The sequence below is a fragment of the Entelurus aequoreus genome, linkage group LG12 (assembly GCF_033978785.1).
Source record: "Entelurus aequoreus isolate RoL-2023_Sb linkage group LG12, RoL_Eaeq_v1.1, whole genome shotgun sequence".
Taxonomy (NCBI): domain Eukaryota; kingdom Metazoa; phylum Chordata; class Actinopteri; order Syngnathiformes; family Syngnathidae; genus Entelurus; species Entelurus aequoreus.
The window spans coordinates 52,315,100-52,340,709 of NC_084742.1; the positions used below are offsets into that span (position 1 = coordinate 52,315,100).

The 25,610-nt window shown below is 39.5% G+C and overlaps 3 protein-coding genes across 4 annotated transcripts; 2 read left to right on the forward strand and 1 right to left on the reverse strand.

The window, feature by feature from the left end:
- The first annotated feature begins 1,820 nt into the window (after positions 1-1,820).
- On the forward strand, positions 1,821-6,999 carry LOC133662328 (uncharacterized). 2 transcript variants are annotated; one of them, XM_062066234.1, is made up of 3 exons: positions 1,821-2,084; positions 2,190-2,434; positions 5,653-6,999. In XM_062066234.1, exons 2-3 carry the CDS (start codon positions 2,236-2,238, stop codon positions 6,216-6,218), a joined length of 765 nt encoding a protein of 254 aa, XP_061922218.1. In that variant the 5' UTR covers positions 1,821-2,084; positions 2,190-2,235; the 3' UTR covers positions 6,219-6,999. The 2 variants fall into 2 exon arrangements, with proteins under 2 accessions (XP_061922218.1, XP_061922219.1); XM_062066235.1 differs by lacking the exon at positions 2,190-2,434.
- On the reverse strand, positions 5,147-11,701 carry LOC133662327 (uncharacterized). Its single transcript, XM_062066233.1, has 2 exons — positions 11,263-11,701; positions 5,147-7,453 (listed from the first exon to the last, which is right to left on the reverse strand). Exons 1-2 carry the CDS (start codon positions 11,593-11,595, stop codon positions 7,016-7,018), a joined length of 771 nt encoding a protein of 256 aa, XP_061922217.1. The 5' UTR covers positions 11,596-11,701; the 3' UTR covers positions 5,147-7,015.
- Positions 11,702-12,219: 518 nt separating this feature from the next.
- mrpl27 (mitochondrial ribosomal protein L27) lies at positions 12,220-22,926 on the forward strand. The gene is made up of 4 exons (XM_062066236.1): positions 12,220-12,293; positions 12,438-12,566; positions 18,765-18,832; positions 22,661-22,926. Exons 1-4 carry the CDS (start codon positions 12,257-12,259, stop codon positions 22,865-22,867), a joined length of 441 nt encoding a protein of 146 aa, XP_061922220.1. The 5' UTR covers positions 12,220-12,256; the 3' UTR covers positions 22,868-22,926.
- The last annotated feature ends 2,684 nt before the right edge of the window (positions 22,927-25,610 follow it).

Genomic DNA, 25,610 nt, shown 5'->3' on the forward strand with positions numbered 1-25,610 from the left:
ACTGAATATGGGTTGAAAATTATTAGCAAATCATTGTATTCCGTTTATATTTACATCTAACACAATTTCCCAACTCATATGGAAACGGGGTTTGTACACTGTTGCACTGTTCCAATGTCCATTTCTCTGATGATGCAATTGTTGATGACTGAAGTGTTGATATCAACCAAACCTATTCCCCCCCCTTCACACCCCGGATTGTAAATAATGTAAATAATTCAATGTTTATACTCTGATTATTATCTTGTGTGATGACTGTATTATGATGATAGTATATATCTGTGTATATGTTGAATCAATTTAAGTGGACCCCGACTTAAACAAGTTGAAAAACTTATTTAGGTGTTACCATTTAGTGGTCAATTGTACGGAATATGTACTGCATTGTGCAATCCACTAATAAAAGTTTCAATCAATCAATCAATCAATCCATCAATCAATCCCTGTAACGTATGTCTGCCCTTAGTGGGACTGTGCGGAAAATTTATGTTCAGTTCTTATGTGTCTTGTACATGTTAAAGAATGGAAAATAATAAAGCATCCTGAATCCTGAATCCTGAACTATGTAAAGCACTTTGAGTCACTAGAGAAAAAGCGCTATATAAATATAATTCACTTCACTAAATATCATGAGGGGTAATGGTTGGAGGGGCTGATTGACAGGCACTAAAAGCACTATAATCACTCTAATTAGCATTATTAAGCATTAAATGCATGTTTAAAAAGACAGAATATTTAAAGAATATTGAGTAGGGTTCCACCTCGGTCCACACTTCATATCGAAGGGTGGCGGTAATGCACACCACAAGGTTGCTTGGCAACCGCCATTAAACCAGAGAAGAAGAAGAAGAAGAAGAAAACGAAGAAGAACAATATCTCTTTGACCATAGACATCTTCTAAGTAGACGCAGCATCGAGCGCTACTGCCTACTGGCCCTGACGAGACGCGGGGCCGCCATCTTGGAGTGGTGATCCACTCCACTCAGTGCAATTCATTTGGCAGGAGCAATGAACTGTCAGCGCATTTCATTCATTTTACCTCACTGAATACCTCTGATTTTCCCGCGTTTTATTGTCATACGTGTAGTTATGATAAAGGACACATGTTTTACCGTGTTTTATTATTCATAGTTTGCTTAACAGTAATAAAATATTCTTATATTTGAGACACTTGCGATTTAGGGCTATATAAATAAACATTGATTGATTGATTGATTATATGCTAGAAGTGACCAGACGTCCGAGATCAAAACTGGGAATATAATCCCAGAGAAGGGGGGAAAAAAACGTCAGCTTTAAATTGAAGAAACAATATGATTAGGTTATATATACATGCGTATATCCTACATAAACAATGTATGAATACATTAGATATCTATATATCTATAGACTGTATCTCTGTTGCTGCAGCAGCAGAGTTTATTCTGTCTTGACACTTTGTATTGATATTTTGTATGACATTCTTCCCTTAAATGATAATGTTTACAGTGATTGTTTTATATGTAGTATGCCGCTTTGGATAAAAGAGTCTGCCAAATACTTAAACATAAACATATATAAACACCTGAAAGTCTTTATATCAGCTAAAACCACCAATCTGTTTCACTGGATTCAGAATAAAACCAAATTCTGTATTCAAGTATGACATTTTTAAATTGAATTAATTTAATTGACAAGCAATTCTATTATGGTCATACTCTTGTTTGCCAGCGGCTACGAAGATCTTTGCTCCTTCTCAACTCTGTGGTAATATTCTTTTCACAAAATACAACCAATTGAGGCTTTGCAGCTGACGTCATCAGCCACGCCCATTAGCTTGGCGGCCATCTTGCCGGTCACCAGTTCAGTGCCGGTTAAGGACTCACACACGCTTTCTTGTTAGAGCTGCTGCTATTTGAGCTTGGAAATGCCGGAAACCTGCTGTGCTGTTTGATGTAGCAATAGACGAGGCGATAAACCAAATATTAGCTTCTATAGATTCCCGGCAAACATCAAAAAACGCGATAAATGGATCGCGGCGATTCGTCGTGAACAATGGAAACCTACGATGTACACAAGGATATGCAATGAACACTTCATATCAGGTATGTAAACAAACTATTCACCCCTGATTTGTTTCACAAAATGTGAAATAATACAATATGGGATGATACAAATATGATTGTTGAAAATGCTGGGTGCATTTTTAGAAAGGCAGCAAGCAGGGCCGTCCCGTGGCATAGGCCGTATAGGCAAATGCTAAGGGCGCTGTCCATCAGGGGGCGCCACGCCAGTGCCACAACTGTTGGAGAAAAAAAAAGAAGAAAAATCCCCCCGCACGGTGCGCCCCCTCCCTTCAACACAAGATGTCAAAACGGCCAAAACTGTCAGGTGCCCAGGGAAGAAAAAAGAGAAAAGAAGAGGAGGAGAAATGAGAAAAAGACAGAGGTAGCAGGTAGGTAACGTTAGCCTACATGAAATTATTTGTCTGTTACAGAATGTGACAGTAACCTGGCTTTTTTTAGCATTAAGCTAATGTTACATGATTCAGCAATTGCTAATCAATAAATAGCTAGTTCTGTTTTAACGTCGGGTTAATATTGTGGAGGGGGCTAAATTGTTATGGAAAATAATAATATAACGTTAGGTAATTACAAAACTGTCAGGTGCCCAGGGAAGAAAAAAGAGAAAAGAAGAGGAGGAGAAATGAGAAAAAGACAGAGGTAGCAGGTAGGTAACGTTAGCCTACATGAAATTATTTGTCTGTTACAGAATGTGACAGTAACCTGTCTTTTTTTTAGCATTAAGCTAATGTTACATGATTCAGCAATTGCTAATCAATAAATAGCTAGTTCTGTTTTAACGTCGGGTTAATATTGTGGAGGGGGCTAAATTATTATGGAAAATAATAATGTAACGTTAGGTAATTACAGTACTCCCACCTTACATTCCTCAGGGACATTTGTATTAGATCTTTTAAGCAGGTGTTTTTTGTTTACATTGTTATTGCCTTCTGGTTAGCTAATGTTTGCCCTGCAGGTAATAGCCACTTTTCCACCCCTTTATATATTAGGTATAGTTGTAAGCCTAGTTGTTAAAGTGCACATCATTAATGTTAATTAAGCAATATCACATGAGAGGGAATGCTGTTTTTTCATTTGAGCACTGCTGTGACTCGGTTAAAGATAATCATAACATAACATTCTCATATAATATGTTGATTTGCTTTCTTTAAGTAAAAAAAAAGGTCAAAGACAAAGCTATTCGGTTTCTTGTGAGTATATACACTTCACTGCCGATAGATAGATAGATAGTACTTTATTGATTCCTTCAGGAGAGTTCCCTCAGGAAAATTAAAAGATGTGGGGGGGCGCCACCTAAAATCTTGCCTAGGGCGCCAGGTTGGTTAGGGCCAGGCCTGGCAGCAAGAGCAGCAAAGCAGGGAATGGGATGATTTCTTCAGTTCACCCCCCCCCCCCCCCCCCGCCACCCGGTTCTGTCTGTGTGGTGCTAGGTACCGTTTTTATTTTTTCATGATGCCTCATCTGATTGGCTTGAAAACTTTATCAATGTAAATGTTGAGCTTCATATTGGAATTGAACAATTAATTCACATTAGGAAATTTCAAAAAAAATTATGATGGACCTTGTGAAACCATTTTTTTCTTTAATAAATGTTTTTATTGAATTTGACAGGTATTACAATATACAATAGAACAGTAATCACATGTTCCCCTTTTTTCCCCACCCACTTCCAAGAACAGCAACCCAACGCATACCCCATACACACAAACCCCCCACCCCCCAGGTCCTACATAAATTAAAGGTACAGTCACAAATGGAAAATAATTATTACATCACTTTCTTCTCAACATAGGCAGATAGTAAATATACACCCAGAATGAATATAAATAAAAAATAAAAAAAAGGAAGCTGGTTTGTGAAAGGTGGACTTTTCATGTGTCCTATAGCGTCTTTAATTTAGCTATGTAGTCAACCACACCGCCCCAAACAGAATAAAACTTCCCAGGTGCCCCCCTAAGATTGAACTTTATTTTCTCCAGATCTAAATACATCATAAGGTCTCTAAGCCTTAAGGAGGCTTTGGGGCAAAATGGTGACTTCCACTCCAACAAAATTCTCCTACGTGCTAATAAGGATGCAAAGGTGATACTATCCTTAAATTTTCTCCCTATTTGAGGATCTGATACCGTCCCAAAAATAGCCATTTCTGCACATGGTGTCAGGTTTAAATCCAATGCCTTAGCAAGGTGTTTGAAAATAGTTGTCCAATAGTCCAGCAAATGGGGACAAGACCAAAACATGTGCGTCATGTTTGCAGGTGACATGTGACATCTGTTACAAGTATCCGAGATATTGGGGTATATTTTCGAGAGTTTAGAATTAGTGAAATAAATGCGGTGGACAACCTTAAATTGTATTAAATTAAGCCTTGAACAGGATGTACTGTTGTTAATTCGGGTTAAGGCAGAATCCCAATCTCCATCATCTATAGATCTGCCAAGCTCTTCTTCCCAATTCCCTCTGATTTTATCAAGAGACGTTTTACTAAACTGGGATATTAAGATGTAGATTTCTGAGATTAGGCCTTTCTGATTTGTGGGAATATCTAAAATGGAGTCAATTAGCGAATTAGGTGCAGTATTAGGGAAAAAGAGGCTATTTGATTTAACAAAATTACGAACCTGAAAGTATCGAAATAGGTGAGATTTTGGTAGGTCAAATTTTTTACACAGTTCACTGAAACTAGCGAAGACATCACCAATATATAAATCCTTTAGCCTGCTAAGGCTTGACTGCTTCCATAGAGAAAACGCTACATCTGTGCTAGGAGGGAGGAAGAGGTGGTTATTATGAATGGGGCTGTGGTTGGATAAGCCCCGCAGGCCGAAAGTATTTCTAAATTGAGACCAGATTCTAAGGGTAGAAATGACGGACTACAAGTAAATTGGGATGGTCGATAAGGTAATTTTTATGTAAGCAGATCCAAGAGAGAGGTAGAACAGGAACTAGCTTCAGACTTGCACCAGATTAATTCAGGTACTTGGATCCAGAGAGTCACTTTGTGTATGTTAGCTGCCCAATAGTAGTGTTTTAGATTAGGGAGTGATAAACCACTACTATTTCTTACAACATTACGCCCCTCCCACCCCCATCCCCCCGCACGGTGCGCCCCCTCCCTTCAACACAAGATGTCAAAACGGCCAAAACTGTCAGGTGCCCAGGGAAGAAAAAAGAGAAAAGAAGAGGAGGAGAAACGAGAAAAAGACAGAGGTAGCAGGTAGTGGTTCATTAGAAACTCTCTTGTTTCTAATGAAGCATTTTTGAACAAGAGGCTTTTTGTCACTTCATTTGGCACAAGGTAAAATCTACATTGGTAAAGTTTTCAAGCCATTGGCACAAGGTTAAAATTTTTATTGGTAAAGTTTTCAAGCCAATCAGATGAGGCATCATGAAAAAAAATAAAAAATATAAAAACGGTAGCAACTTAAACAGACAGGTATCTGAATGATTTCACTCTATTCAGTTTTTTAATATGTCAAGTTATGAAATGCCATTACAAAACAAATTGAACTGGGTATATCCCCATCAACAACGTGCTTAATTATTTATGGCAGTCATTATGAATAATGTGATTGTTTAATTGTTTCAGGTGCAAAAAGCGAAGATCCACTATCCCCAGACTATGTGCCAAGTATATTTGAGCATACCCAGTCACCTCACAAACGAAAACTCAAATGTTCAATGAAGATCTTTGAGAGAAGACAAAATCTCAAGCAGCGTAAGAGAGACCGCGAGAGGGCATTGGCAGCAGCAGCAGCACTTGTCAATATTTCCCAGTCTGTCCCTTGTGAAAATGATCAACTACCCGCTGGTGAAGATGTGGTGCACGCTGAGATTCGAAAAGAAGGCATGGGGACTACTGCCACACAGACGGATATCACTGGGGAAGCAATTGATTCCCTCACTGCAGAGTGTAATAATCTGCGTGCAGAACTTGATGAACCGAAGGACAGTTTGAAACGCTGTACATGGAATGAAGAATCTTTCAAGGGTAATGATGACAAAGTAACGTTTTTGACTGGTCTGCCATCATACATGATTATGATGACAACTTTTAATTTCATTGCACCTCATCTCAGTCAAAATATGAAGTTGAGTCCTTTTAGTCAATTTCTTGTGACATTACTCAGACTGAGGCTGAATCTGTGCCTTTAGTACTTGGCTTACACATATGATGTTTCCACTGCTAGTATTTCCAGGAGTTTCAGAAGTGTCATCCATGTCATGCATGGTATACTGGTTCCAACCCTAGTGGTTTGGCCTGAGCGTGAGCAGCTTAGACTGAGTTTACCAATGTCCTTTCGTTCTAAATTCAGCAAGTGTGCATGCGTCATTGATTGTTTCGAGATATTCATCGAGCGGCAGAGTGATCTGAAAGCCAGGGCCCAAACTTATTCAAACTACAAGTCTCACAATACAATGAAATATCTGATTGGCATTACTCCACAAGGTACCATATCGTTTATCTTCAAGGGCTGGGGTGGTCGTGCCAGTGACAAGTTTGTTGTCGAACAAAGCGATTTTCTGACCCATCTACTGCCAGGCGATCTGATCTTGGCTGACAGGGGATTCGATGTCGGTGATTCCATTGGTTTGCACCAGACCAACCTCAAGATACCCGCTTTTACTAAAGGTAAAAAACAGCTTAATCCACTAGATGTTGAGGGCACCAGAGGATTAGCTGCTGTCCGTATCCATGTAGAGAGAGTTATTGGACTCGCAAGACAAAAGTATACCATGATGGAAAATATCATACCCATCTCTTTATTGTCATCTGATGACAGTGGTTTCACAACATTAGATAAAATTGTACAAGTGTCATGCGCACTTACAAATTTATCCGACCCAATTGTACCATTTGAGTAATGATGTTGCATCCATATTTTTTCTGTAATAAATACGAGGAAAGAATCTTACAGAAACAACTTTTTCTGTTTTACTTTTCCAGCTCTTTAACTTTCAGCATAGTCAGGGACAATGCTCAAAATTGCTGGTCTTCCACCGCATTCAGACAAAGCCTTGTAAAAGGCAGCTTTCTGCTCTTCAGTTGGTGGAAGAACATTCAGCAGTTTTCTCGCAGCACTTTCCTCAGGAGTTGAAACTTCTGACTTTCGTTTCTGGGCTGGACGGGCAAAATTGATATTGCATCCTTCAGCAGATTCTATGTGCGATGCTGATGGTTTCAGCCACTGACAAGGTAGTGATGTGCATGAAGTGGCTGTCTTCATACGTATTAATGTCTCCAGGGCGAACAGGGATGCTGCTGAATGTGAACATGTTTCACCCAATCCAGCCATGCAGGTACAGTGGCAGCACAGGATCTGGCCATCTTTCGCTATTGCTACCCAAGGTCTGAGGGGAGGAGCATTCATCCGTTGAGAGTGTCTTACCTGAAACAGATCATATGACATACCTTATATTATTATCAGTCCCTAATTTGGATATAATATACAAGGCTAGACCTCTTACTGTCCATTTATGCATATTTTACCTGGCATTTGGTAAATTTTCTCATGAATCATTCATTAAATTAGCCTGAAAATTTAAACCTGGTTCATTTTGAGCAAGAAACCAAAAGGAATTATCAAGCATGAATTCTAAAAATTATTTTTGTAGAAACTGTTTCATAAGCTCTATACTGAATAGTTGGAAATTATGTAATGTTGTTTTATTGTAGGAATTAATTTCTCAGATTTCAATATGAAGCTCCTGGAAACAGTTTTTTACAAAGCAATTTTTGATATAATTTTTTTATAATATTGTTTGGTCACATCCTTAAACTGAATACGATACATTTTCAGGCTTTCATCTTTTATTACAAAAAGCCTCCTGTTCAAAAATGCTTAATTAAAAAACTGTTTCACAAAGTCTATAGGTGAGGGCGGACCTACGTCACTTCTGCCTACCAATCCCCTAGCAACCGGGAATTCGTTGAAAACAAACCAGCTCACAGCGAACACAGCATTGACAGAAAAAGCATTTAACGAGCGTTGTGGCTTGGAAGTCGGCGTTAAATCCTTCATTTACGCATTTTTACTTATTCGCATATCGTGTGAAAAAACGAAAATGTATAATTTGCGTCAGACTCGTCTCAGTGAACTTTAAAGCTTCTCAGGCTTAGCTTAGCTTGCTAGTTTTTGATTGATTGATTGAGACTTTTATTAGTAGGTTGCACAGTGAAGTACATATTCCGTACAATTGACCACTAAATGGTAACACCCGAATAAGTTTTTCAACTTGTTTAAGTCGGGGTCCACTTTAATTGATTCATGATACAGATATATACTATCATTTATACTATCATCATAATACAGTCATCACACAAGATAATCACATTGAATTATTTACAATCAGGGGTGTGGAGGGGGGGGTAGGATATGGACATCAAGTACTGGACATAGAGAGAGAGAGAGAGAGAGAGAGAGAGAGAGAGAGAGAGAGAGAGAGATCAGAAGGCATAAGAAAAAGTATCTGCATTTGATTGTTTACATTTGATTATTAGCAATCCGGGGAGGGTGTTAGTTTAGGGTTGTAGCTGCCTGGAGGTGAACTTTTATTGTGGTTTTGAAGGAGGATAGAGATGCCCTTTCTTTTATACCTGTTGGGAGCGCATTCCACATTGATGTGGCATAGAAAGAGAATGAGTTAAGACCTTTGTTAGTTCGGAATCTGGGTTTAACGTGGTTAGTGGAGCTCCCCCTGGTGTTGTGGTTATGGCGGTCATTTACGTTAAGGAAGTAGTTTGACATGTACTTCGGTATCAGGGAGGTGTAGCGGATTTTATAGACTAGGCAGTTAGCTTAGCCTGCGCGCTACTAAGAAAGAGACGCGGAAGTTATCAACAACAAGATCAAGTGTTAGTGTATAAAATATTGAGAGATTTGAGGGCTACATGTATTGTTTAAGTACAACAAAGGAGAGTTTAAACAGAGAAGGGGGAGGTGGCAAAATAACCTAATAAGGAAAGTAATACCAAGATTACGGGTAAATAATACTGGAATGTCAGGCAAAAAACCCCAAAAGAAAGCAGACTGACCCCTAGTAGCCCGGTCCTTGTAAGTTGTAGCCTTATGAAGGCGCAGTACAGCAGGCGAAAAATGTACAAAATATATGTCTTTGTATTGAAAAGTCTTGCAGACAGCATTTTGCAACTGTCTTGAAAAGTTGATTAAATGGCAACATGAAAATTATAGGGTTTATTGGTTTTTAAAAACCCAACTGTTAAGTGCAAATTTAAACGAAACCGGTTTTCGAAAATAGCTAGCTAGGCTATAGACCAGGGGTCGGCAACCTTTACCACTCAAAGAGCCATTTTGGCAAGTTTCACAAATTAAAGAAAATAATGGGAGCCACAAAAAAAAATTTTAATTTTAAAATGAAAAACACCGCATACAAAGCTTAAATTGCTTTTTGCTATGTTAACCAGGGATCTCTGACACACGCACCGGCACGCACTATAACATGGAAATTTGATGTTAGTCCGGCCCGCGAGTTTTGATTGAATGGCGCTTGATAGCGTCATACTTGCCAACTCTCTCACTATTTCCGGGAGACTCCAGAACATCAGAGCGTGATGGCACTGCTTTTGGCGCCCTCTACAGTCTGCCCTAACAGTGTACCTGCTCGACCACATGTAGAATGCAGCTTCAGCTTGCTCACGTAAGTGACAGCAAGGCGTACTAGGTCACCAGCCACACAGCTTACACTGACGGTAGCCGTACAAAAACAACTTTAACACTGTTACGTTACAAATATGCGCCACACTTTGAAACCACACCAAAAAAGAATGACAAACACATTTCTGGAGAACATCTGCACTGTAACACAACATAAACACAACACAACAAATACCCAGAATCCCATGCAGCACTAACTCTTCCGCTCAACCGACGCACGGAGGGGGGGCGGGGGGGGTTGATGTTTGGGGGGGTTTGGTGGTAGCGGGGGTGTATAATCTAGACCGGAAGAGTTAGGGCTGCATGGGATTCTGGGTATTGGTTGTGTTGTGTTATGTAGTGTTACGGTGGGATGTTCTCCAGAAATTTGTTTTTCATTCTTTTTTGGTGTGGGTTCACAGTGTGGCGCATATTTGTAACGTAACAGTGTTAAAGTTGTTTTATACGCTACGGCTACCGTCAGTGTAAGCTGTGTGGCTGATGACTAAGTATGCTTTGCTGTCTCCTACTTGCGCAAGTAAAAGCTACATACAACATGTGGCCGGGCTGGCACGCTGTTTGTAAATGCCATAGAGGACAATTACTGCAGTTCAATTAGGGCACGCCCTTAATTTAGTAATTAGAGTGAAAATAGGATTATATTTTCCCTGGGAGTTATCTAGGAGAGGCACTGAGATCCATAAATCTCCTGGGATAATCGGGGGGGTCGGCAAGTATGCAGCTGAGCCGCATCAGAGTGGTCAAAGAGCCGCATGCGGCTCCGGAGCCGCGGGTTGCCGACCCCTGCTATAGACTATATAGTATATACCGCATGTTATTTTTGTACAACAACAACTTCAGCTGTCGAACGTTATAAGGTACACATTCAACAAGTACAACGTTAGCACGGACAGTATAGCCATGTTGTGGTTAAGAAGGTGGATTTTTGTTCCTTATATTTACCAGAAACGAAGTGATCCGAACACACGACCCGGGACTTTGGGGACGTGAGAACCGTCCTCGTTTTCCCGGTGTAAAGCTGCGAGCCATTTGTCTCGTCTCTGTGGGCTTTTATCAGGCTTTGGCAGAACAAAATACAACCTTTGTTTTCCCTGTTTCCAGTTGTGGTTAGCACAACCAAAAACAACACAGTTTTTCGGCATTTTGGAGGCAGAATGACGGGTTTAACCAGCGTAGGTCGACAGGTTAAAGGCGACGGTTTGTTTTCAACGCCAGTCTGGTTGCTATGGCTCGAAGAACCCGTATGTAGCTCAGTTGCCCGGATGTCGGCCCTCACCTATAGTAGTTTTTTGAAATTATGTAATGCATAGAGAAAAATTGGAAAATTTCAATATGAAGTTTGTGAACAGTTTTTTAATTAAAAGCATTTTTGAACAGGAGGCCTTTTGTAATAAAAAAAAAAAAAGCTTAACAATGTGAGTTTTCATTAGAATCACTTCAGTAGTTTTTTCACAATCACACTGTTACTGCCACGCGGATTTGTAAACAGACAGTAGGCTCTTCTGTATGTGCTTTTTCCTTACCTTGGTCATGAGCAGAAATCGATTCTTGTTTGGAATCTGCCATATCAGCCCATCATGCACAAAACCTGCTGTAAAATACTTGTAGGCATCCAGACTCTTGTATGCCTTAAGGTCCTTTCCAGTGTACGGAGATGGTGAATCGACGAGGTAATTATAAATGTCTGGATATGAGAGATCAGGCAGGTCGGCTGTTGCAAAATGCTCAGGTGATTTTAGCATGCTTCTCGGTAAAAGGTACGGATCCGTTGTGCCAACAAGGTTCAACTTCTCTCGGTAACGTTTCTTGGACTCTTCATCCAAATGCACAACTTCATTGGATAGCAAATCAGCCATAATTCGGATGAAATCGGTGAAAATGTAGCGCAGAAATCAAACTGAATCTGTACGAACACGTAGGAACGAGTTGACCGGCAAGATGGCGGCATAACACAAAGTCACGTGATTTTATCACGTGACTGCAAAGCCTGTAGCAGCGACTGGCTACGGGGTGTTAGCCAATGGCTTTGGCTGGGGGGCGAGACTTCCGGAGAAGTTAGGGAAGTGACGTTGTTGACAGGAAGTGTTGGTTCGAGTTTTGCCGGGAAAGGGAATAGACGCACAGAGGAGCTGTTGTGTGGTTAAATGGCAACGTGTACAATAAAGACACGACAAACTAAGAAGTCTCTGAACCTACATTCCTGGGATTATTACATTGGTGTTGGGATTATTACAGTACATTAATGTTAAATCTTACTTGTGAAAAGTAATCCCCCGATTCCTATTTTCAACAGTCCGCTCATTTGAACAGGAAAACTATGAACACCAGCCCGGCATCTTTGTTTTCTACCTGTCCAACTGTCAGTTTAGGCTGCTCGCCGGCTCCTCATCACCACTTCAAGATGGCGGCCGAATATCTCGCGCCACAGCAGCCAATGCTGCGTCTACTTATAAGATGTCTATGTCTTTGACTTCCGGTATACCGTAGAAGAAGAATCCTTAATGACATTCGCTCAAGATGGCGTCGCTCGCACACTTCATGAAGTGCAAACCTGGTATGGTATTCATGTTTTATTTTTTACTCCACATAAACCACACTTGGTTGTTTCCATTCATTAATAACCCCTTCATTGTTCAGCCAACCATGTAGTTATCGGTGAATACACAGAACATTTAATGTATCAACATAATTTTTTTAGGGTTGTTAGACGGAGGTCAGCAGTTTATTTTGACGTCTCTGAGGTTCGCGTCGAAGAAATCTGGCGGTTCCACCAAAAACCTCGGCGGGAAGAGCCCTGGCAGGAGATACGGCCTCAAAAAATATGAAGGTAGGAAAGCAACGCTTCATATAAATGTGTCATTTGTGGGACTCCTTTCCAAAATCGGGTTATTAACCGTACAGGTTAATAATACAACAATGTTTGTTGTATTATTAACGGTAATATTGATCATATTGCCGTTTTTTCAAGGCAATATACAAACCGAAAACGCACTTTATGAGCAATTTATATATCAACAATAAATAATACAGTTTAATAAACTGTAGCGGCTGGCTACGGGGGGTTAGCCAATGACTTTGGTTAGGGGGCGGGACTTCCGGGGCGAGAGAGGGAAGTGACGTATTTTTTAAATATTTTTTTTTTATTGAACAACAAACATACATGTTATGTTGTACAGGGCTTACTCATCTCCTCTTTCTGCTGTAAAAAATTGTGAATGATCCACTTGACACTCCTGTGGGGAAACGTTGCTTTGATCAGAAAAATAGCAGGAAAATCCGCAGCTTATTCCAAAATGATTGTGTCTGTCTCCTATGTAATTGCGCTCTGGAATAATGTTGTGAATGACATCTGCTGGGTCAAAACGTGGTCCCTTCCTAACAGGTATTTACTTACCAACAAATTCAAAGAGATATCTTTTAAAATCATTCATCGTTATTGTCATACTTGCCAACCTTGAGACCTCCAAGTTCGGGGAATGGGGGGGAGGTGTTTATATTTTCAAGTATTTCTTATATATATAAATAAATAATCTGTTCATAAATGAGTACAGTATGTTCCGCACTATAAGGCGCACCGGATTATAAGGCGCACCTTCAATGAATGGCATATTTTCAAAATTCTGTTCATATATAAGGCGCACCTATGTCAACAAAACAGTCAGATAGGTCAGTCAAACTTTATTAATAGATTACAAACCAGCGTTCTGACAACTCTGTTCACGCCCAAAATGAATAAACAGCTGCTTTACTCGTGTTACGTAAATCAAACGTTAGTGCTATCACAATATAGTAAAACTGGAAATAGTGCAAGCAATAACAATGGAGTCAGTGTCGCTGCTGTTTAGCAGTTCAGTGACAATTCCTGCCTTCCTGAAAACTCGGACCACAGTTGGGACTGAATCAGCCCAGGCATTTACAATCCACTGGGAGATAGTGGCGTATGTCGTCAGGCGCCGTCTCCGTCTTGGTGAACGTGTGTTCGCCTTCTGTCATCCACTGTTCCCACGCAGTTAGCAGTCTAGCTTCGAATGCCCTGTTGACACCAATATCTAGCGGCTGGAGTTCTTTTGTCAATCCACCCGGAATGACGGCGAGTATTGAATTAAGCGCTTAAGCGTGTCTCTTAATGTGATGTCATGAGCTAGGGAATATAACAACTACACTACCCAGCATGCAGCGGGAGTGATGTCGGCAGTTAGAATGTGGTTATGAGCACTCTGTGAGTAAACGTTGAGAACTCAGCCAACACGCCTCGTCTGCATTATTTATAATTAGACAGACAACACACTTAATAGGAGCCATTTTGGGGTCTTTACATAAACACACAAATGGAAATGAAACGTCACATATCCCAGCATGCACCGCACGCTTCTTCTTCTACGGGGAAAAAAGATGGCGGCTGTTTACCGTAGTTGCGAGACCTAAACTTTATGAAAATGAATATTACCGTATTTTTCGGAATATAAGTCGCAGTTTTTTTCATAGTTTGGCCGTGGGTGCGACGTATACTCCCGAGCGACTTATGTGTGAAATTATTAACACATTACCGTAAAATATCAAATCATATTATTTATCTCATTCGCTAGAGCGACGAAGCAAATGGCAGCCATCGTCACACACACGCCAACCAATAAGAATTTGGCGGGGGCGGGTCATGGCAGAAGTGCATTGTGGGTTTTGGAATGCTAACTGCTATATGCTATAGGCTACTGCCGGAGCTATTAAAATGGATCACATCAACGTTGGCGGTAACTTATAAAAACTGAGAAGGACTGAACTAAAATGGCACCGAAAAGGAAATCATATACTGCAGATTACAAGCTGGACGTAGTGAAATATGCAGCAGAAAACGGCGATCGAGCAGCAGAAAGAATGGACGCTAGCGGGGCATACCAGGAGCGACACCAAGGAGGAAGATTTCATGTTATTTAGCGATCGGGAGTGACCGATTGTTTGGTAAACGTATAACATGTTCTATATGTTTTAGTTATTTGACTGACTCTTACCATAATGTTACGTTAACATACCAGGCACGTTCTCAGTTGGCTATTTATGCCTCATATAACGTACACTTATTCAGCCTGTTGTTCACTATTCTTTATTTATTTTAAATTGCCTTTCAAATGTCTATTCTTGGTGTTGGATTTTATCAAATAAATTTCCCCCAAAAATGCGACTTATACTCCAGTGCGACGTATGTAGGTTTTTTTTCTTCTTTATTATGCATTTTCGGCCGGTGCAACGTATACTCCGGAGCGACTTATAGTCCGAAAAATACGGTAATATTAATCCATATATAAGGCGCACAGGATTATAAGGCGCACTGTCAGCTTTTGAGAAAATTTGTGGTTTTTAGGTGCGCCTTATAGTGCGGAAAATACGGTATATCCATTCGGCCACCGTGTTCAATGGAGAAGTCTGATCTACACAATGTGCAGGCAGCATACCCCTTCCCCTCCGAGCTGTCCTGGATGGACTGAAATTATTTTTTCCAATCATTTTGGAACTTGCAAGCGTACTTCTTCTTCTTACTCGTCGTCGCCATGTCTTTTCTTCGTTCTTCTGCTTCGTCTCTGTTATGTTTTTTGACATTACTGCTTGCCGTAGTTTTGAAGCAATGCATGATGGGAATCCGGATGTTGTGTGCCAGTGTATTAACGTGCAGGCTGGAATAAACACACGCTGAGAAATAGCGCCGTGCCTGCCTACTTTATGGGTTATAGATAAACCTATGGATAACGGAGACCTATATAGTAGTGTCCTTTTCAGGTGAGAGAGGACGCTAAAGGCAGTGCCTTTAAGGCACGCCCCCAATATTGTTGTCCGGGTGGAAATCGGGAGAATGTTTGCCCCGGGAGATTTTCGGGAGGGGCACTGAAATTCGGGAGTCTCCCGGGAAAATCGGGAGGGTTGGCAAGTATGAATTGAAGAGATAGGAAGGTGAATCTACTCTAATAATTACAGTCACTTTTATTGCAGATGTTGATCTGAAATTATAGGACAATGTCAAGCTAGCAGTGGGGTCTTGGAGGGGTAGGAGTGAACTGTTTGTTCGAAATGGAAATTTTTATGGGCATATTAATTACGCGCATTTGGCGATGGACAGAGAACGCAACGTAGACTTAATATTATAAATAATGGAAACAAACATACTTGTATACATGGTAATAAATGTTAAACTGTCGTCCTAAATCTTAATGTGCAGGTTAGCCGTAATAGCTATTTCATTTGGTCGTTTGACAAAATGAAACAGCTGTCATTTCGACTATGATTTTAGAACATCAATAAACCATCGCACACAATTACAATGGTCATTAGTGCTGCAAATATATCTCTTGAAGCTGTTCCCCGTTTTTTTGTCAGACACCAAACACCAGAAACTATGGCAGCATTCAAGTCTGAGTTATGTGCTCAAGACTGGGGGGAGGTTTATACCTCCACAGACCCGGATGAGGCATATTTTTCTTAACATTTTCATAAAACTGTATGATAAGCACTGTATTATCTTTACAAAAGACATTTAAAGCACAGAACCAAAGAAACTGAACACAAATATAAAACGTACAAAAATAAGTTAAAACAAATAATAAAGCACAGCAAAAGAACATATTACTGTAACCTATTAGAACAACATAAAAATAGCATCCAGGGTACATGAAAAGTTTTAAATGGTATCATTAAAAAAAAAAAAAGAGACAAATAAGGAACATCCAAGATATTTCATAGAAAATAATCAAACTATAAATGACCCTGAGGAAATAACGGATGCTTTTAACACCTTCTTTGTGAATGTTGGACCCAATTTAGCAAATAAAATTGTACAACCCGAAAACAATGTCAAATTTAATGAACAAACCATTCAAAGCAACTTAGAATCGTTTTTTATTTCTCCTGTTCATGAAAGTGAAATCACAGAAACTGTAAATTCTCAGAAAAATAAGAAGTCAACAGACTGCTGTGACTTGGACTTTTCTCTGATCAAAGAAATTGTTGATTTTATAGCTGTTCCCTTCACTTATATATGCAATATTTCTTTTTTAAAAGGTGTATTCCCAATGAAGATGAAAACGGCAAAAGTTATTCCCATCTTCAAAAGTGGAGATGAGCATCAGTTCACCAACTAAAGCTGATCCGAACAAAAATATATATATATATATAACAGTTGTATCTCTTTTTGAGCCATAAAAAGTGTTAGACTGTAAGTATTTCATGATTAATCTATATCAGCTGTCTAAGTTTAATGTACATATAGTTGAAATATTTAATGGTTTGCCTCATAGTTTTAAAACCAATGAGATAAACAAGTTTCTAATCATAATTTCTGGGCTGTAGAACACACCTAAATATAAGCCTCACCAACCAAATTTTGGGACAAACGCCCCTATTGGGGAAAGATTTTTGTGTTAAGAGACGGCTCTTACCTGCTGACACTTCAGCCTTCGTCAGCGCTGTCATAGCTCTTGGTGTGACGTAGGGCTGGGCGATATATCGAATATACTCGATATATCGCGGGTTTGTCTCTGTGCGATGTAGAAAATGACTATATCGTGATATTCAAGTATATGTTCTCACGCAGTTGCTTTTAGCATTACACTACAGGGTTTTCTCAGTCTTTCTTGTCTCTCCTTCTCACAGAGACATAAAACAAGCGCATCTCCTTACATACGTCACATACTGTCGCGCGTGCAACGTCATATGCCCTCGCCGAGAGAGGTAGCAGCATGGGTAACGTTAGCAGTGGCAGGTGGTGCAAGCGTAGCGGTGCGAGTGGTAATACGAGAGAGAGAAAGATGCGCATCTGGTAACAAATGGAGGAAGAATTAATTCCCATTCATATTGCTGTTACTCAGCCAGCGCTTGTGGGTCTGATGGACCCGTTGCATTTTGTGGTTTTTAATGCCTCACAATCAAACACTTTTATGTTAAAATACTGAACAGATGTTTATTGGGATAAGGTAAACATCTGTTCAATATTTTAATATAAAGGTGTTTGATTGTGAGGCATTAAAAGCCACAAAATGCAACTGAGTAACAACAATACGAACGTTGCACGTAAAATTTCTCTGCCAGTTTCTGCATCCCACAGGGATTCTTCTTTTGTGTTTCTCTGAGTGAGTGAGTGTGTGTGTGTGTGTTACACAGAACATCAATTTCCACACTCCTATTAGCCCTGGGTCCAGTGGACCCGGACATCTATTATGTAATACAAATGTGTAGGGGGGGTGTATGGTGTGTGGTCATTAAATATGTATTTTGATATATGTTCTTCACAGAAAATGAGCCAAAGTCAGTGATTCTCAGTTTGAAAAATGTATTAATTGTATCATTTTTCTTTTAATAAAAAATGAAAACGGGTCCCACAGACCTGAACACCACACAACTTTGTTTGCTAATGCAGTGGTGTCATCTTCTTGTAAAGACCACACACATCCATCACTGTGTTTTTATTCATTACATTTACACTCAGCTGGAAAAGTAGGGGAAAAAAATCGTAAATCAAGATTTTTATTTTCAGGCTATATCGTCCAGGAATAGCTTATAACAACAATATCACTAATACTTGGTTAAAATTCAGGTCATAAAATTTTAATGGTGTTTTGTTAAGTATTTTTGGATGGTTATTTATCGGGTTTTATGGTGGAGAAAGATACAATAGACACAACAACTTCATGGCTCCCATTGGCTCTACTGTAAGCAGACTTTTATTTGCGTTTAATTCCAAGTTAGAATTGCATTAAAAACATTTGTTCTTGTCTGTTTAAAAAAAAATTGTAAACTGTAGGCAAAATTCCCCAAAAAGTGCAATTCCCTTTCAAATGAATTCTTACTTATTTAATGTGTATTGTGTTATTGTGTGTTATATGTATTACAGTGCGGTATTTGTCTTATTTTCTATTATTATGCAAGGGTGACCATAGCACGGCGACTAATCAAATAGATCAGTCTTTGGCACAAGAACTTTTTATTGCACTTCATCTTTGACACCAGCCATCAATAACACATTGTTTTTTTTGTTGTGTTCAAGGTCACCTTGTTCATGCTGGAAACATCCTGGCAACACAAAGAGCTATAAGGTATCACCCAGGAGCTCATGTGAGTGAACACTTAATATGTTTTAAATTTTTAATAACATTTTTATTTTCAATATAACTTATACATTGAAAATATATGTATGTGTATGTATATGTGTGTATATATATATATGTGTATGCATATGTGTCTATATATGTATGTATGTATATATATATGTGTATGCATATGTATGTGTGTATATATATATATATATATATATATATATATATATATATATTAGGGCTGCAACTAACGATTAATTTGATAATCGATTAATCTGTCGATTATTACTTCGATTAATAATCGGAAAAGAGACAAACTACATTTCTATCCTTTCCAGTATTTTATTGAAAAAAAACAGCATACTGGCACCATACTTATTTTGATTATTGTTTCTCAGATGTTTGTACATGTTGCAGTTTATAAATAAAGGTTTTTTTTGGTGTTTTTTTTTAAAAGCCTCTGCGCATGCGCATAGCATAGATCCAACGAATCGATGACTAAATTAATCGGCAACTATTTTTATAATAGATTTTAATCGATTTAAGCGATTAGTTGTTGCAGCCCTAATATATATATATATATATATATATATATATATATATATATATATATATATATATATATATATATATATATATATATATATATATATATATATATATATATATATATATATATATATATATATATATATGTATGTATGTATGTGATATGAATGTATATATATATATAATATAGATCAGTGTATGTATGAATGTGTACATGTGTGTGTGTATATATATATATGTGTGAATATGTATGTAAGTATTAGGGTTGTACCGATACCTATAATTTGGTACTGGTACCAAAATGTGTATCGATACTTTCCGATACTTTTCCAAATAAAGGGAACTACGAAAAATTTCAATATTGGCTTTATTTTAACAGAAAATCTTACAATACAATAATAATAATAACACATTGTGCTTTTCTTGTTGTATTCAAAGAAAACATTACAATTTTCCATATTACCTATAGTCTGCCATAATCAAGGATTAGGTTAAAATAAAACAAAGTTTTACTGACATTATCTTAAATGCTTCATGATTTATGGTTGCCAATCCTGGCGTTTGCTTTAAGAAAAATACAATTATTAGTAAGTACTAAAAACAAAACTATGGATACAAGTACACAGATAAGACATGTAGCAAGTAAAACACACATTGTTAAAGAGAAAACACAAATTGTAGCAATTTGTTACAAAATTCAGTCATTTAACTTGCATTAGTTGACACTAATTGGGCTGTTTTAGCTCTGGTAATATTTGGCATCAAGCCAAGCAGCTGTGTGCGCGTCAACATATCTACCGTAATTTCCGGACTATAAGCCGCTACTTTTTCCCCTCGTTCTGGTCCCTGCGGCTTATACAAGGGTGCGGCTTATTTACGGCCTGTTCTTCTCCGACACCGACGAAGTGGATTTCGGTGGTTTTAGTACGCAGGAGGAAGACGATGACACAATGATTAAAGACTGACTTTTCATATACCGGTAGGCTGGTTATTTTGATAACGTACAGGTGAGCACTTTGTATTACTTTGCACCGTTGTATTATTTGTACTCTGCACGAATGCTGTTCGCCATGTCAAAGATGTGAAAGTTTGATTGAATGATTGAAAGATTTATTGTTAATGGGACGCTTTGCGTTCCCAAACAGTCATCTCTGTCCCGACAATCCCCTCCGTGGTAGCAGGAACCCCTATATATTACGGTAATTACACATCAAAACCCTGCGGCTTATAGTCGGGTGCGGCTTATATATGGAGCAATCTGTATTTTCCCCTAAATTTAGCTGGTGCGGCTTATAGTCAGGTGCGGCTTATAGTCCGGAAATTACGGTACATGTGCACAACAGAAGAGCTGGTTAACTTATGAAAGTAGCGTGTGTGTGTTTGCGAGAATGTCAACGTGTTGGCTGAGTGACGTCCATGAGTGAGTGGGCGAGTAAAGAGATTGAGCGCGTGCACTGCGCAGTAGAGTGATGAACGGGTCCGGTTGAGTCCTGCAAAACTAACAATAATGCGGCCTCGAATTCTGACCGAAAAGCGGTGCTTAGCAGACCCATTGCGGGGTAAAGTGAAGGGTGTTACCCTTGACCAAAACATCGACCCTGTAGGGAACATCTGCCCTGTGCTCCTCTACTATGATCTGCATGGGAGCCGAACAGCTGGAAAGGTGTAACAACTACATTATTACCTGCCACTCTTTATAACTCCTTGTGCAGATCTGAATGCTTATTAATTAAATGTTTACCTACGTTTAAAACAAACACGTTTGGCAAGGCGTGTTTTAAAGGCGCCTTTATTGTTAGTTTTAAAGCCCAAATACCTCCATAGTGCGCTACACCACCCTCTTTATCAACCGGTAGAATTGCCGTTTTATTGCCATTCTTCCTCTCCACGATGTTATTGCTTGTATGCGCTCTGTGTGTGTGTTTTGACACACTCAACATCATGCGCCTCGGCTCTGCAGTCACCGCTGAAGAGCGACATTCGAATGAAAGAACGGAACCAGTATTTTTCAAAGGGACTATAGTAGAGATGTCCGATTATATCGGCCGATAAATGCTTTAAAATGTGATATCGGAAATTATCGGTTTCAAAAAGTTAAATTTATGACTTTTTAAAACGCCGCTGTACGGAGTGGTACACGGACGTACAGGGCGCCAATTAACCTTAAAGACACTATCTACGACTTTTCACACACACAAGTGAATGCAAGGCATACTTGGTGAGGGCGGATGTATAAACAACTTTAACACTGTTACAAATATGCGCCACACTGTGAACCCACACCAAACAAGAATGACAAACACATTTCGGGAGAACATCCGCACCGTAACACAACATAAACACAACAGAACAAATACCCAGAACCCCTTGCAGCACTAACTCTTCCGGGACGCTACAATATACACCCCCCGCTGACCCCTAACCCCCCACCTCAACCTCCTCATGCTCTCCCAAATTCCAAGCTGCTGTTTTGAGGCGTGTTAAAAAAAAGAATGCACTTTGTGACTTCAATAATAAATATGGCAGTGCCATGTTGGCATTTTTTTTTCCATAACTTGAGTTGATTTATTTTGGAAAACCTTGTTACATTGTTTAATGCATCCAGCAGGGCATCACAACAAAATTAGGCATAATAATGTGTTAATTCCACGACTGTATATATCGGTTGATATCGGAATCGGTAATTAAGAGTTGGACAATATCGGAATATCGGATATCGGCAAAAAAGCCATTATCGGACATCTCTACACTATAGTACTGATTTGAATTAATTAGTATTGCGGTACTTTTAGTACCGTACAACTCTAGTATGTATGTATGTGTGAGTATATTTATATATATATATTTACAGTATATACAGTATGTGTGTATATGTTCATTTAAATTATGCAAGCATGTAATAACCCGTGATTAATTCAAATTTAAAAGTGCAATCTGATTTGAAAAATGAATAGTTTACAGTACATATTTTTATGTTGATCTATTTTCTATGTGTTTATTTACTTCATGGCGTTGCGACTAAAATGAACACTTCCAGTCAATATGGCTGACTTCCTGTGTTTGTTGGGGCATGGGTGCTTGAGAGTTTTGTCCCGGTCTGGCCTCATGAGCGACATTCTTAGACTTAGACAAACTTTATTGATCCACAAGGGAAATTGTTCCACACAGTAGCTCAGTTACAAAGGTTGGAAAGGATCATGTCAATTTATAAATAAATTACTAACATTTTAAGTTGCATGGTGGAATCATTGTTTTATAGTGACAGTAAACGTCTAACTCCACTTTGTTTCTCCAAAAGGTTGGCATGGGAACAAATAAGACTATTTACGCGCTTGAGGACGGTCACGTTTGTCTCACCAAGGAGATCTACGTTCCCCCGCCCCGCAGTCCAGAGGCTAGACAAGTCATCACCAAGCTGGCTGCGGGATCGTTACTTTACAAAACCTTTGTCAACGTGCGTCCGCTCAAGCAGGAGCCAACGTTTAAACTGGTGGGACTCTTCTAAACACAAAAACCTGTGCTTTGTATTCATCACATAATATTGACAATGAAATTGTATTCAAATCATAGAGTTGGACCTTTCATTTTTTTTCTGGCAAAAGTTGACAGAAATCAAAGTTTAACGCGGTGAGCCTTTAAAGTCCACAACTGGGCTGTTTTGGTTTTGTGCGCGCAATACCTAGAAAATGTCACTAGGGGACAGTATCACTCAATCCTGCTCCCCATTCAGTCATCTCGGGTGAGTCATTGTACTTTAAAATATGACACATTTCTTCAATTTGTGTATGTCTGATACATGTTGTACAACTTTTCCTTTGCTGTGAAGACGTATGTCAACTTACCGTATTTTTCGGACTATAAGTCGCAGTTTTATTCATAGTTTGGCCGGGGGGTGCGACTTATGTGTGAAATTATTTACACATTAACGTAAAATACCAAATAATATTATTTAGCTCATTCACGTAAGAGACTAGACGTATAAGATTTCATGGGATTTAGCGATTAGGAGTGACAGATTGTTTGGTAAACGTATAGCATGTTCTATATGTTATACCGTATTTTTCGGAGTATAAGTCGCACCTGCCGAAAATGCATAATAAAGAAGGAAAAAAACATATATAAATCGCACTGGAGCCCGGCCAAACTATGTAAAAAACTGCGACTTATAGTCCGAAAAATACGGTAGTTATTTGAATGACTCTTACCATAATATGTTACGTTCTCAGTTGGTTATTTATGCCTCATATAACGTACACTTATTCAGCCTGTTGTTCACTATTCTTTATTTATTTTAAATTGCCTTTCAAATGTCTATTCTTGGTGTTGGGTTTTATCAAATAAATTTCCCCAAAAAATGCGACTTATACTCCAGTGCGACTTATATATGTTTTTTTCCTTCTTTATTATGCATTTTCGGCAGGTGCGGCTTATACTCCGGTGCAACTTATACTCGGAAAATACGGTAGTTGATGAGCTAATTAAGTAAAAAAAAAAAATTGAAAGTATAAATTGTGCCGTTATTTTATCGGGATGATAAACAATTGTCTTTTTTTGTTTTGACGAGGACAATATACATACTGGGCCCTGGTTGTGGCCTCGAACATGTTCCTGGGCACATATTTGATTCCAAGTAGGATGAAGCATCTCAGAGAGCAAAACATTTCTAAACCATAGAGGTTGGTCAAAAGGTCCGAAAATGGCTAAGAAAGCCAGCATTAATCTGATGAGTTGAAACTAGTCCTTCCCTATTTACCTGACATTTGTCAGTCTTGATCAATCTTGGAGTATGCCACTTACATCAAGCACAAGTAGTTGGATGTATCTCCAAAAAAGGGGTCCGTGGGGTCAAAACTGACTTTCCGGATGAATCAGCCGCGTTCCTCTGCCGAAGCATTCTCCCGAACGCAATAGGACATGGTCACCTCTGCTGGCATGAGTTACTTCTTGAAGATATGCTTGCACACCCAAATGCAGCATTTAGACCAATGCAAGACTGCAGAAGTGGTGGTGATCCATTAACGCTTTTTAAGCATTGTTTGAAAAATAACTCCATAAAGTGGTTACATTCCGACCAGTTCTTGTTTTAAAAAAAGGGCTTGATGTCAATTTTTTTCTGCATTGTTTAATCCATCCATCCATCCATTTTCTACCGCTTATTCCCTTTGGGGTCGCGGGGGGCGCTGGAGCCTATCTCAGCTACATTCGGGCGGAAGGCGGGGTACACCCTAGACAAGTCGCCACCTCATCGCAGGGCGAACACAGATAGACAGACAACATTCACACTCACATTCACACACTAGGGCCAATTTAGTGTTGCCAATCAACCTATCCCCAGGTGCATGTCTCTGGAGGTGGGAGGAAGCCGGAGTACCCGGAGGGAACCCACGCAGTCACGGGGAGAACATGCAAACTCCACACAGAAAGATCCAGAGCCCGGGATTGAACCCAGGACTACTCAGGACCTTCGTATTGTGAGGCAGACGCACTAACCCCTCTTCCACCGTGCTGCCGCATTGTTTAATGTCATTATCAATTTGAATGAAAAGATATGGTATAACAATCACTATATTTATTGACTGGCTCATTAACATGAACGATGGGATTGGGACGTTGCACTGATTTATTAAAAAAACATTTACATCTCGCTCTAAACCAGTGCTTCTCAAATATCTTCTGTTACGCCCCCCCTAAGAAGAGGAAAATATTTTGCGCCCCACCCACCCACCCCCTTCACCGTGACTATAAATAGTATAACTTGTCTATGAAATTGTTATAACTATACCTCTGTGTAACATTGTAAGCTTTTTAAAACACACCGGTCTTTCCTCATCTCCCACACATAAGTTTCATTATATTCTGGTAAGGCAAAAAAAGCATGTTCCCCAAGGTCATACGTGCCCCCCTAGAGAGGCCCGCCCCATTATTTGAGAAGGACTGCTCTAAACCAAGGCAGAAACAACACATACTACAACAAGCAGTTCTCCAGCCCTCCTGATGCTCGGCCATGAGCTGCAGCTTCTTCCTAACCGCCTGCGCCCTCCAAAGGGAAATAATCCAGTGGCGATACTGGCTACGGGCGACAGAGTACATGAAGCAGCGGTTTTACCAGAAGCACCATGCTGTGCTGGACTGGGTCCTGATCCATTGGTCCAACCGGTCCCACAAACCGCTCTCATTTTGGTCCACACAACTGGGACCCAACCACCTTTCGCCTGGCTGATGGCTCACATTGGCACGCCAGCCGCTTG

Coding starts and splice junctions, on each gene's coding strand:
- LOC133662327 (XM_062066233.1), bottom strand. CDS start 11,595: ATGGCTGATTTGCTATCCAATGAAGTTGTGCATTTGGATGAAGAGTCC. Junction 7,454..11,262: donor GATTTCTGCTCATGACCAAG/GTAAGGAAAAAG, acceptor GATCTGTTTCAG/GTAAGACACTCTCAACGGAT.
- mrpl27 (XM_062066236.1), top strand. CDS start 12,257: ATGGCGTCGCTCGCACACTTCATGAAGTGCAAACCTG. Junction 12,294..12,437: donor CTTCATGAAGTGCAAACCTG/GTATGGTATTCA, acceptor TAATTTTTTTAG/GGTTGTTAGACGGAGGTCAG. Junction 18,833..22,660: donor GGTATCACCCAGGAGCTCAT/GTGAGTGAACAC, acceptor TTTCTCCAAAAG/GTTGGCATGGGAACAAATAA.
- LOC133662328 (XM_062066234.1), top strand. CDS start 2,236: ATGCTAAGGGCGCTGTCCATCAGGGGGCGCCACGCCAGTGCCACAACT. Junction 2,435..5,652: donor GAAAAAGACAGAGGTAGCAG/GTAGGTAACGTT, acceptor TAATTGTTTCAG/GTGCAAAAAGCGAAGATCCA.